The sequence below is a fragment of the Xenopus tropicalis genome, chromosome 10 (genome assembly GCF_000004195.4).
Source record: "Xenopus tropicalis strain Nigerian chromosome 10, UCB_Xtro_10.0, whole genome shotgun sequence".
In the NCBI taxonomy this organism is placed as follows: Eukaryota; Metazoa; Chordata; class Amphibia; order Anura; family Pipidae; genus Xenopus; species Xenopus tropicalis.
This window is the reverse complement of record NC_030686.2, coordinates 3,442,509-3,456,061: the sequence shown is the minus strand read 5'-3', so window position 1 is coordinate 3,456,061 and position 13,553 is coordinate 3,442,509. Positions and strand designations below refer to the sequence as shown.

The 13,553-nt window shown below is 48.3% G+C and overlaps 1 protein-coding gene across 5 annotated transcripts in view; it reads right to left on the bottom strand.

Moving 5' to 3' along the window:
- Nucleotides 1–13,553, bottom strand: part of phactr3 (phosphatase and actin regulator 3) — a 78,403-nt gene that overhangs the window by 4,727 nt on the left and 60,123 nt on the right. For all 5 annotated transcript variants that reach the window (XM_031893942.1, XM_031893943.1, NM_001100199.1 and 2 more), the window contains 1 exon segment: nt 3,254–3,309. In XM_031893942.1, coding sequence (XP_031749802.1) covers nt 3,254–3,309 — 56 coding nt within the window.

The window sequence follows — 13,553 nt, the reverse complement described above, 5'->3', positions numbered from 1 at the left end:
GGTAGGAGCCCAGGGAAAGAGCTGCTCCCTACTAGTAAATCCCACAGACATGGCAGGTAAACAGCAGCCAAGCTCTAAACTGTATGTGTTGGGGGGGGGGTATTTTGTCTGCAAGGTTTTCCCCTGAAGACGAGTCCCGGCCTTTTCTCAGGCATTGAAATTCCACCGGCCGCCCCCGCACTAAGGCTAAATATAGCTGCTGCTGCTGCAGGGAAGGTGGGTGGAATTATTTATTGTCTCTAGGGTGGGGGGGTGCTTTCTATTTATGGTGCCGATGGTTACTAAATATAAACGGGCAGTACCACAACCTTGGCCCGAGGAGATTACCCAACACATCGATGTTTGTTTTGTATCCAAATGAAATAAAATCTCTGTTTGCGAATCAGATAATAGGAGATAGAGATATTCCCTTCTGCCTTTGATTTCGCCTCTACGCCAGACTAAAGCTGCCCATACACACAGAGATATAATCCTACAATTTGTTTGGACCGGATCTGGGCTCCGAATTATCGACAATAATTTTCGTACCGCGACGATCGGTCGTTTAGTCGATGGGGCAGGTTAGAAAATGTCTGCCGATACCCTTGGGGCCCTACAATGGGAGTCACTTGGGTACGACTGGTGCCTGTAACTATTTCATGTCCAGAACATCCTCCCATTGGTTATTGTTAGGGCTTTATCCTACAATTTCAGGCTGAATGTGAGTTTTAGATCGTACGACCGATATCCGAACATTCGTCGGAAGAAGACTAACATCTGCCTTAAATCTGGCCATACTCGGGCACATTTTGGCTGCCAGTTTGGCTCCTTCCGTCCAAGGGTGGCCATACATTATACGATTCGCTCGTTTGGAGAGATTGCCACCTTTCCCCCCCGATATGCCCACTTAGGGCAGAATGTTTGAACTACAACTACAGAGATTGATGCAGTCCTTACTCCGACCGAGCCGGTTCGGTAGCCGATCTGACTAAAAACCAAAACCTGCCTGATTAACACCTGGATGGTTTTTGTCCAGATATCTGTTGGTTGGGGGCCCCCCATAAGCTGCTTAATTGGTCTGAAGGACTAAATTGGTAGCCTTAATTTGCCCGCGTATGGCCACCATAAGTCTGCAGCTTATCTGGCCAAGTACGTGGCGCTACAACAGCCCAACTTAAGCCCAAAATTGGGCAGATATTGATCAGACAGGTTTAAAAAAAGCTTGTTGACTCGTTGTTGACTGGTATCTGATTGTTCGGCCCTAAGTTCAACCAAACGGATGAGCCCGATATTGGCCAAGGATCATATGACTTATTTAAACTACAAGCAATAGGGCAGGAGGAGAGCCAGGATAATAACCCCCTCGCTCTATAAATATTATATATATAGTGGATATAGGAGAAGTCTCCTACACTCCCTATTACACTAGGGCAGAAATACACAGCATTTATAACCCAAACCCATTGATACCCATGGATCTCATAAAATATGCAAGTCTGTAATTCCCCCCCCCCCAAGGGGATTTCTCGGATCAGTTTCCCAAAGCCCCTCTGTGGGTAGAGACGCGTGCAGTCATTCCACAACCCTCTCGTTCACATAGAGAGCTCTCGCTGATCCCCGTCTCTTTATGAGCAACAGATTGTCATTAGCCTTGTCTCTGTGCTAAACCCGTTTCCAGGAATTCTGAGCTCGTAAAAAGCCATCGCAGGGAGATGAGAAATGCGCTGGGAATGAGGCAACGTGCAGATGGGCTGTCACTGCTTGGAGGAGGTGGAGGGGCCCCTGGCTGTTTAGCATCTCTGTTGTTGTTGTTGAACTACAGCACACCATTTAATTGGATTCTGTGGTACAAGGACAACAGAAGATTTTGGACTCAGGGGCAGACTGACAACATCAAGGGACCCTAGTGCCCCTGGTCAGGCCTCTCTCATACAGTAAGTGTCCCAGCCAGGCCTACAGGGCCGAACCCCTGAGGAATAGAGAGCGGCATGGCCAGACCTACAGTCCCACAGGGCCATACGCCCGAGGAATAGAGAGCGGCACGGCCAGACCTACAGTCAGACAGGGCCATACGCCCGAGGAATAGAGAGCGGCATGCCCAGACCTACAGTCCCACAGGGCCATACGCCCAAGGAATAGAGAGGGGCACGGCCAGACCTACAGTCCCACAGGGCCATACGCCCGAGGAATAGAGAGGGGCACGGCCAGACCTACAGTCCCACAGGGCCATACGCCCAAGGAATAGAGAGGGGCACGGCCAGACCTACAGTCCCACAGGGCCATACGCCCGAGGAATAGAGAGGGGCACGGCCAGACCTACAGTCCCACAGGGCCATATGCCCGAGGAATAGAGAGGGGCACGGCCAGACCTACAGTCAGACAGGGCCATACGCCCGAGGAATAGAGAGCGGCATGCCCAGACCTACAGTCCCACAGGGCCATACGCCCGAGGAATAGAGAGCGGCACGGCCAGACCTTTTCAAGGTAAAGACGGAACAATTTACGGGACATAACCCCCCTGGAAACAGGTGCAGGACAGGTTGTGGCTCAGCCCCACCTTTCTGATTGCACAGTTCAGGAGTCTTTGTATCCGCCGAATGTTCGGTTATCGATCTAAAACTCACATTCAGGCTGAAATTGTAGGATAAAGCCCTAAAAATAACCAATGGAAGGATGTTCTGAACATGAAATAGTTACAGGCACCAATCGTACGGAAGGGACTCCCATTGTAGCCCCCCAAGGGTATCGGCACATACACAATACTGCGCTGATTTTATCCGACCAACTTAAGGGGGGCCCCCAGAGTTTCACTCATCTCCCTAACGATCCTAATTAAGCAGGTTGCCCAGTAACACAGCTAATAGGGCAATATAGGATTTGCCACTAAGCTCGTTACATAAAGGCTGCAAATCTCTTCCGGCCTGGCAGGATTTTGGAAGGATTTTCTAACTAGCGCCGGCTTTATCCGAGACATTGCTAAAAACACGGACAAGTGTATTTACTGGAGGGAATTAAACCCCACAGTCTGCGTTTGATTCAGGTCATGAGGTTTAATCCCATTACAATTGCCCCTATCATTAGGAGCTTACAATCCTTTCTGAATGGGATATTTGTTTGATTGAATCAATCCCCCCCCAATCATAACAAGTGCTGTTTTGGTTCTACGGCCACTAATAACCCTTCCCTGGGGTTGTTTTCATTTGCAGTTGTATTGATGTTAGCAACCCTCGGCTGAGAGTTGTAGTTCAACAGCAGAAAATAATCATATACTCACGTTTCAGAATATTCCTTCTTTCCAGTTCTTCCACGGCAGGTCTTTGGCTCAGTCTCCTGCGGAAAAAGACCAGAATGACGTTTTGCACCATGGTGGTAATTTCGGCACAAGTCTCCCCGGGGTAAATGAGTAGCAGTGGCTGTAAGATGCCCCCCTAAGTCCAGGGGTAACTGCGGCAGAGGTAGGTGTCTGTGTATTCCCAAGCACTGCTCTACTATAGTGTGCGACTCTCCGCAGCTCTCAAGGAATCCCCGCTCCCTTGTCACTAGCGCTGCACTCATCTCAGCTGTGCCAGAGACAAGCCTTGTATAGAATGGGATTCGTCCACTCCCATCGCACTGCCTGCACCGGCAGCCAATCAGCTGCCTTGTATGTGAGCCGTGCCTGCATAATCAATGAGGCTTCCCCTAACCATGCCCTCCTCCTCAGCGTTACTACTGTGTGTGCAACACCCCCCCGGGGCCCACAGCTTTATCCCAATGTGCCACAAAATATACCTATTATTATTAACATTTATTTATAAAGCGCCAACATATCCTGCAGCGCTGTACAGGGTCGGACTGGGGGGTGAAGGGCCCACCGGGGCTCCTGTCCCAGGGGCCCTGCAGGTGCCCCCAACCAGGTGCGTCCCCTAACCCCCCTCGCAGGGCCCCCCCTAACCCCCCTTGCAGGCCCCCCTAACCCCCCTTGCAGGGCCCCCCTCAACTCCCCTCGCAGGGCCCCCCCTAACCCCCCTCGCAGGGCCCCCCTAACCCCCCTCGCAGGGCCCCCCTCAACCCCCCTCGCAGGACCCCCCCTAACCCCCCTCATAGGGCCCCCCTCCCGACGTCCTCCTCCGAGCGTGTAAATTTGACGCGTCAGGGGAGGAGCGGTCGGGAGGGGGAGCACCGGCAAGGGTGGGTCTGGGGGGGCCCAGTCCAACCCTGGCGCTGTACAATAAGTACCTACATATATTTCCATAAATCCTATGATCAGGGAACAGGATCAAATACTTCATGCAAAAACAACAGCAAAGGGGGGTCTGCACCCCAATGTTAAACATGAAGGTGGGGTTACTACCCACAGTGACAGGTTAAAGATAATACTGAAATAAAGCATGTTTTGGGGTACAGGATAACAATAACACGTCCCTTTGAATATATATCATTTTCATTTTGGGGTGTCACTGCTTCTTTAAGTGATGCGGATGCAGAAGAGAATATCCTGCACGGTGTAGCTGGGGGTTGAATGTTCCATCAGATGAATATCTATGGCTTGTATGAACCTCTGCCAGGTTGCTCTATAGGCATCTCAGAAAAAACGTCAATAAATTCTAACTAGAGATTTTCCAGACATAGAATAAGCGGAATTTAGCAGATAAAGAGAAGGAATGAGAAATCTGCGCTGCTTAGTAGTTTGCTGGACTGCAACTCCCAGAATCCTAGCTTGGGAATTAATAAGTTGAGGGTATTTTTCTCCCTTGATGAGGCTAATGGCAAATTTGCAGATGGGTAGTAACCTCAAAAGGCTGCGGATATCGGTCAACTCGCCGATCGGCCCGGTTAAAAGATTTTGATCAGGCGCCATTGAAGGCACGCGAGCAAAATCTTTCGTGCGACCGATGGCCACCTCAAGGTTTGTATGGAACAAAGAGCTTTGGCCTCTCCCGATCCTACAGCAACTTGTGTGAGACTGGGCTTTGTGTCTGTGTGTGACAGGGGCAGTCTGTACTGATCTGTTATTTCTGCATCAATTCTCTGTTACCTTAGAGCACATTATATCCCATTCTCTTACACTGCTACCCCCCCCCCCCATACTTACTATAGGCACCATCTCTCCCTACTATACCTGCTATCCCACAGCCCCAGTCCCTTCCCAGAGGCTATTATCCCCCCACTGCTACTATAGGCACCATCTCTCCCTACTATACCTGCTATCCCACAGCCCCAGTCCCTTCCCAGAGGCTATTATCCCCCCACTGCTACTATAGGCACCATCTCTCCCTACTATACCTGCTATCCCACAGCCCCAGTCCCTTCCCAGAGGCTATTATCCCCCCACTGCTACTATAGGCACCATCTCTCCCTACTATACCTGCTATCCCACAGCCCCAGTCCCTTCCCAGAGGCTATTATCCCCCCACTGCTACTATAGGCACCATCTCTCCCTACTATACCTGCTATCCCACAGCCCCAGTCCCTTCCCAGAGGCTATTATCCCCCCACTGCTACTATAGGCACCATCTCTCCCTACTATACCTGCTATCCCACAGCCCCAGTCCCTTCCCAGAGGCTATTATCCCCCCACTGCTACTATAGGCACCATCTCTCCCTACTATACCTGCTATCCCACAGCCCCAGTCCCTTCCCAGAGGCTATTATCCCCCCCACTGCTACTATAGGCACCATCTCTCCCTACTATACCTGCTATCCCCCAGCCCCAGTCCCTTCCCAGAGGCTATTATCCCCCCCACTGCTACTATAGGCACCATCTCTCCCTACTATACCTGCTATCCCACAGCCCCAGTCCCTTCCCAGAGGCTATTATCCCCCCCACTGCTACTATAGGCACCATCTCTCCCTACTATACCTGCTATCCCACAGCCCCAGTCCCTTCCCAGAGGCTATTATCCCCCCACTGCTACTATAGGCACCATCTCTCCCTACTATACCTGCTATCCCACAGCCCCAGTACCTTCCCAGAGGCTATTATCCCCCCACTGCTACTATAGGCACCATCTCTCCCTACTATCCCTGCTATCCCACAGCCCCAGTCCCTTCCCAGAGGCTATTATCCCCCCACTGCTACTATAGGCACCATCTCTCCCTACTATCCCTGCTATCCCACAGCCCCAGTCCCTTCCCAGAGGCTATTATCCCCCCACTGCTACTATAGGCACCATCTCTCCCTACTATACCTGCTATCCCCCAGCCCCAGTCCCTTCCCAGAGGCTATTATCCCCCCACTGCTACTATAGGCACCATCTCTCCCTACTATACCTGCTATCCCCCAGCCCCAGTCCCTTCCCAGAGGCTATTATCCCCCCACTGCTACTATAGGCACCATCTCTCCCTACTATCCCTGCTATCCCACAGCCCCAGTCCCTTCCCAGAGGCTATTATCCCCCCACTGCTACTATAGGCACCATCTCTCCCTACTATCCCTGCTATCCCACAGCCCCAGTCCCTTCCCAGAGGCTATTATCCCCCCACTGCTACTATAGGCACCATCTCTCCCTACTATACCTGCTATCCCCCAGCCCCAGTCCCTTCCCAGAGGCTATTATCCCCCCACTGCTACTATAGGCACCATCTCTCCCTACTATACCTGCTATCCCCCAGCCCCAGTCCCTTCCCAGAGGCTATTATCCCCCCACTGCTACTATAGGCACCATCTCTCCCTACTATACCTGCTATCCCCCAGCCCCAGTCCCTTCCCAGAGGCTATTATCTCCCCACTGCTACTATAGGCACCATCTCTCCCTACTATACCTGCTATCCCACAGCCCCAGTCCCTTCCCAGAGGCTATTATCCCCCCACTGCTACTATAGGCACCATCTCTCCCTACTATACCTGCTATCCCACAGCCCCAGTCCCTTCCCAGAGGCTATTATCCCCCCACTGCTACTATAGGCACCATCTCTCCCTACTATACCTGCTATCCCACAGCCCCAGTCCCTTCCCAGAGGCTATTATCCCCCCACTGCTACTATAGGCACCATCTCTCCCTACTATACCTGCTATCCCACAGCCCCAGTCCCTTCCCAGAGGCTATTAGCATTACCCATACTATAATGCCATATGATATTTAGCACAAGGGTGCCAGTGATATTCTGCAGATGATATTTAGCCGATAGTCATTGCAGCTGAGCAGGGGGATAGAGTAAGCAGCTCAGTGTGGGTTTGGGACACACGAGGTGTCGTGGGAAGGCGAATGTGAGGCATTTATAGCACCGAGCTGACAGAATTAGCAGAAAGTGATTGAGACGTGTGTGTAAGAAGGGTAAATACAACTCACGGGGATGTATCTGTGTAACTGTACTGGGGACAGATGGAACGATTGGCCGAGGTGTCGGACTTGTTTGAATCACTCGCCTTATGTCGGAATGGAAACAGATTAGATTTAATTGGCTGAGAGCATCGCAGCGCTGACGTTTTGTTCCTTTATCTCAATCACATGAGAACCATGACAGCTATAGGCCTTTGCCAAAACTGCACTGATTTGTTTTTGTTTTTTTTGTAGTTTTTTAACTTTAGGAAAGGATCTGAATAAAATAATAAATGATAAGAAAGTAACAAAAAAACAATAAAACTGGAGCATCACAGAGCAGTAGTTTTATTGACTGCCGGGGTCAGTGACCCCCATTTGAATGCTACAAAGACTACAAAGAAGAAAAAGACGGCAATAATTAAAAAACTATAACAGATTAATAATGAAGACCAATTGAAAAGTTGCTTAGAATCAGCCATTTAACTACCCCTTTAAAGAGTAAACTACCCCTTTGACCTATGCCGGATGGTGGGGGTGCTGCTGCCCACGGTATATATAAGAACCAGCACCTCGTCTTTGTCTCCCTGTTATTGTCCCTATTATTGGGATCAGTTTTATTTATATCAGTCAGCGAGTCCCTTGCTCATTGCTGGCAGAATATAGAGTTCACCCCAACTGTAATATCAATGAACTGCCTGTTCCCCAGAGGCTCTGTGACGCCATGTTTTATACCCTGAGTGGACGTTCTGTCTCGCTTCCTCATCTTCCCTTTGTGCCCTCACATAATGTATTCTCTCATGTTCTCAGCACATATTGTCCCATCTGAAAGCTCAAGTGCAAAGCACTCGTTGCTGTCAGGATTCTTAGTCCCTCTGGGTGGGTTCTTTGTCCCTTAGGGTTCTTAGTCTTTTAGGGTTCTTAGTCCTTTAAGGTTCTTAGTCCTTCAGGGTTCTTAGTCCTCCAGGATTCTTTGTACCTCAGGGTTCTTTGTCCCTTAGGGTTCTTAGTCTTCCAGGGTTCTTAGTCTTTCAGGGTTCTTAGTCCCTCAGGGTTCTTAGTCTTTCGGGGGTTCTTAGTCCTTCAGGGTTCTTAGTCCTTCAGGGTTCTTAGTCTTTCGGGGTTCTTAGTCCCTCGGGGTTCTTAGTCCTTCAGGGTTCTTAGTCCTTCAGGGTTCTTAGTCCTCCAGAATTCTTAGTCCCTCAGGGTTCTTTGTCCTTTTGGGTTCTTAAGTCTTTCAGGGTTTTTTTGTGTGGAATTTTGTTTTGTCGCGCATCAAATTGGGCACAGTCACGTCAAAAAAGCGCAGGTGACAAAAAATAGACGCGGGCGACAAAAAAAAAATTGCGCGACAAATACGTTTCGCTCATCACTACTCCAGGGTTCTTAGTCTCTCAGGGTTCTAAGTCCCTCAGGGTTCTTAGTCCTTCAGGGATCTGGGGTTCTTAGTCCCTCAGGGTTCTTAGTCCATCAGGATTCTTAGTCCTTCAGGGTTCTTTGTGCCGCAGGGTTCGTAGTCCCTCAGGGTTCCGGGGGTTCTTAGTCATTCAGGGTTCTGGGGTTTTTAGTCCCTCAGGGTTCGTAGTCCCTCAGGGTTCTTTGTGCCGCAAATTTCATAGTCCCTCAGGGTTCCGGGGGTTCTCAGTCCCTCTGATTTTCAGCGTTCTTAGTCCTTCATGACTGTTACCTTGGATCAATGGTGGGATAGGGGGATAAAAAGGCACTGCATAAGAGACTGTTGGCTATGGCCGGAGGGTTGCACGTACACATACTGTACCACGACCAAGGCTACACATTGCATTGTATCCAGAGTCACGACGCTTCAGATTTTTCTGTTAATCATATGCAGCTTTTTCATACAAAGCAGTCCCCTAAGTGGCTCTCCATTATCGTGTAGTGCCATTATGGCTAAATCACTCCACATGAGCTAGCCGTGGCTCAATATGCAAAGTCACATTGTTCGACTTCTCTAATATATAGAAGAAATAGAAATCTTTGCAGAAAAACATATCTATTACCTAGAACGGGATCTCCTAGCTTGTTATGTGGAGTTCCATCATAGTAAGACTGATATAATCTCTTGTGCTACGGTGGGGAATTGTTTCTCTTGGGTGCGAGGAGCAAGGCAATGGTGCAAATTGGAATCCCCCGGTACGATTGCCAGGATCTCCTAGGCTGAGATGTGTGATATCAACCACCCAGTCTGAAGCACTACATTTTATACCCTTGTAGGATCTTCTAGGCTTAGGGGCAGATTTTTATCCTCTTATAAACTGTGGCTCAGAACCTAATTCTCCATTCTCCAACACATATGGATATGGTGAAGACACTGAAGGACCAAGCTTAGATCCTCAACAACTGTTCTAGCAAGCTGAGTAGTCCACTCTGAATCTCCGAATGTCAGGGTGTCACCACCCCCTATTTGCACCAATCACTGTCTAATCATGACAAGAATGGACTCCTTGGCCTGTAGTAGAGGCCATGGGTGTACCTGGAGGTCTTCCAAGAGCAGAGGATAGGATTTTAGTCTAAGCAAAGTCAATGTCGGATTGTTGTTTGGTTGACTTCACTGGCACCGATTCCCTGCATCCTCCACCATTGCTGACACAGATGTACATGTTATGCGCCCAACACAAGCAGATGGAAACATGGGAAAATGAATGTCCGATCAGTGGTGGGTGAGGAAACAGGCCCTGAAGCCTATGGAAGAACCAGAGCTACACAAGGGCCACTGAAGGCCATGAATGTGCAACACAGATTGTCCTCCCCAGGTCATTTAGCTGTGAGGCCCAATAGCATGCAGCGTGTTGGTTCTGTACAGCTCCGAATGTGTAGAGATGATTTCAGCTAATTAGATTAATTGTCGCCATTGCTAAACCAGAATTTGGAGGAAGAGGAATGGAAGATTGACAGACTCTTGTCAGGGAAGACAGGTACGGCGCAGTCATGCGATGCCAGAAAGTTAAATATAAATGCACCGAGCAATGGAAAACTATAATTAGGCAACTGTCAGTTACGGAACGTCAGCACGGCCCTCGGATCCCACTAGCGATGGGAAATCTGCCGGAAATTCAAAAATATTCCTTGAGCCTCAGATATCGTGGGAGGCAAATCACGTTATCAAAGCAAAACCAGTGAATTTGGGGGCTGGAATTACCTCAATACTAGGGCAATTCCCATGTAGTTCATGACTGTTGGGGTACTGCCAAGTGCGAGGTTCCCCCAAAGTGTTAGGTACCCCCAAGTGTACCCTGAGTGGTAATGTAGTGCTCTAATGGAAATGAATCTGGGCTCTTTAGAGCATAGTGTGGTTCCTTTGAGGGGCCCCCGTGACAGTAGGGACCCAGGCCAAGGGCCCATGATTAGTGCTGAACACTGGAAAGTGCAGCCGACAGTTTCAGATTGGACATCGATGGATGTGGCCAAGCGGGAGAATTCCCATGGCGGCGGCAATTCCTTTATTGGTTGGAGCAGGGAGGGGCCCCAGTCAATATGAGAGTTATTATTCCAGCTCAGAGGGGAAACCCCAGCATCTCCCGCAGCCAATACTCCCTGCATAGCAACAGCATCCGCTCTCTCTCTGCCAGACATATCCAACGTGCAGCCAATCACAGCCTGAGCTGCTGCAGGAATATTAACTCCGTGGGGGCTTCAGCCATACAGCCATTCTATAACTGCATTTTATTAACCTGCTCACTTCCAGCACATTGTTAGTGGGAGTCCTGACAGATTTGTCCTTTGTATTTATTCCCCCACATTAAGGGGGTCCTTACAGTAAATATGCCTTCACAGCCGGGAGCCAGAGTTGCCCGGCTGGGGCCCCCGTGTACTTAGCAACAAACTGCATTTTTTGTGTACACATTGGAGTATCGGGGAGAAATGTTGGGCTACTGAATAGCCAATCACAGACCCTATTTGGCACCCCAAAAAGGTTGGGGATCCTAGACATTAGGGCAAGATGGGGACAGTAAGGCATGATGGGGACAGTAGGGTAAGATGGAGACAGTAGGGCAAGATGGAGACAGTAGGGCAAGATGGAGACAGTAGGGCAAGATGGAGACAGTAGGGCAGGATGGAGACAGTAGGGCAAGATGGAGACAGTAGGGCAAGATACTTTTTCCCACAGCTGCCACTTGATCTATTTGTTCCTCCCCCAGGTGGCTGAACAAGCAGAAGGTACCTGACTATAGAATATTTAGAATCACATCTGCTAGGTGCTGTGTCTCTATGGATCATGTCTACTCTCTCTCTCCTGCCATCACTGGGGTTTTCCTGTTCTGCAAATCCACAGGGGCCGAGCGATGCCCTGAACTGACCGTCATCTTCAGAATCTGTGCCACTGTCTGTGCGTTCCCCCAGAGTCCCCATTCCAGAGGGAAAACACATTTCACACGGTGGAAATCCTGTTCCATATGTGTGGGGTCCCCATGTCACTGTGATTCTGTGTTGGCACAATATGACTGGGTGCTAAAATCTAGTTGGGTGCCTTTAGCAGTGATAGAGTCGAAGGCAAAGGGGCTTTTTGGGGACAGATATATACATATACAGGTATAGGATCCCTTATAAGCAAATAATTCTAATTTTTAAAGATTTTTCCTTTTTCTCTGTAATAATAAAACAGTACCTGTACTTGATCCCAACTAAGACATAATTACCCCTTATTGGGGCAGAACAGCCCTATTGGGTTTATTTCATGGTTAAATGATTCCCTTTTCTCTGTAATAATAAAACAGTACCTGTACTTGATCCCAACTAAGATATAATTACCCCTTATTGGGGCAGAACAGCCCTATTGGGTTTATTTAATGGTTAAATGATTCCCTTTTCTCTGTAATAATAAAACAGTACCTGTACTTGATCCCAACTAAGATATAATTACCCCTTATTGGGGCAGAACAGCCCTATTGGGTTTATTTAATGGTTAAATGATTCCCTTTTCTCTGTAATAATAAAACAGTACCTGTACTTGATCCCAACTAAGATATAATTACCCCTTATTGGGGCAGAACAGCCCTATTGGGTTTATTTCATGGTTAAATGATTCCCTTTTCTCTGTAATAATAAAACAGTACCTGTACTTGATCCCAACTAAGATATAATTACCCCTTATTGGGGGCAGAACAGCCCTATTGGGTTTATTTCATGGTTAAATGATTCCCTTTTCTCTGTAATAATAAAACAGTACCTGTACTTGATCCCAACTAAGATATAATTACCCCTTATTGGGGCAGAACAGCCCTATTGGGTTTATTTCATGGTTAAATGATTCCCTTTTCTCTGTAATAATAAAACAGTACCTGTACTTGATCCCAACTAAGATATAATTACCCCTTATTGGGGGCAGAACAGCCCTATTGGGTTTATTTAATGGTTAAATGAATCCCTTTTCTCTGTAATAATAAAACAGTACCTGTACTTGATCCCAACTAAGATATAATTACCCCTTATTGGGGCAGAACAGCCCTATTGGGTTTATTTAATGGTTAAATGATTCCCTTTTCTCTGTAATAATAAAACAGTACCTGTACTTGATCCCAACTAAGATATAATTAATCCTTATTGAAGGTAAAACAATCCTATTGTGTTTCAATGATTTTTTAGTAGACTTAAGGTGTGGAGATCCAAATTACAGAAAGATCCCTTATCCGGAAAGCCCGAGATCCCGAGCATTCTGGATAACAGGTTCTATACCTGTATATATATATAAAGTAAAGCTGTGACTCTTTTGGTTGTTGCTGAACTACAATACCCAGCACCCCTTTAGTGAGTAGAAAAATGGGTTCACAAAACTTGCAAAAAAGAGCTTACACTCTACAGAGTTTACAATAAAGACAAAGGCTTTGGCTTCATCTAGGTCCTTAATGTCCTTTGGCAGCGAACTTCTGAGCCCATTACACCGCCATTGGCTCTTGTTGCTCAGTATTTGGCAGCTTCTGGGGCAGATTCAGTATTGCACAGTATCAGGATTTGGCAGGCAGGGAACACAATTTAATAATATGTTGTTTTCTTTATTTTTGTGCTACACTCACGTCTCCATTGCACGGCGTGCCTTCGCTTTATTCCCTCTGATATCTGGGCTGGGTGGGAAGAAAAGGCTCGGGCTTTATTGCTCCATTACATGGAGAATCCCACTGGGCAATTGGCAAGAACTAAAGCCCAGAGCCTTTGTAAGGGACCAGCAGGGCCCCCAATAGCCCCCAGACGTTGCCTTTATCCCCTATTCCGCGGCTGAGTAAGTGTCGCTTGTGACTTTGTGTTTGTGGGAACGACATGGGGGGGGCACTACTTACATTACAATCCGTGCCGCTCTATCAGGGGATCGGGGTACTTTGC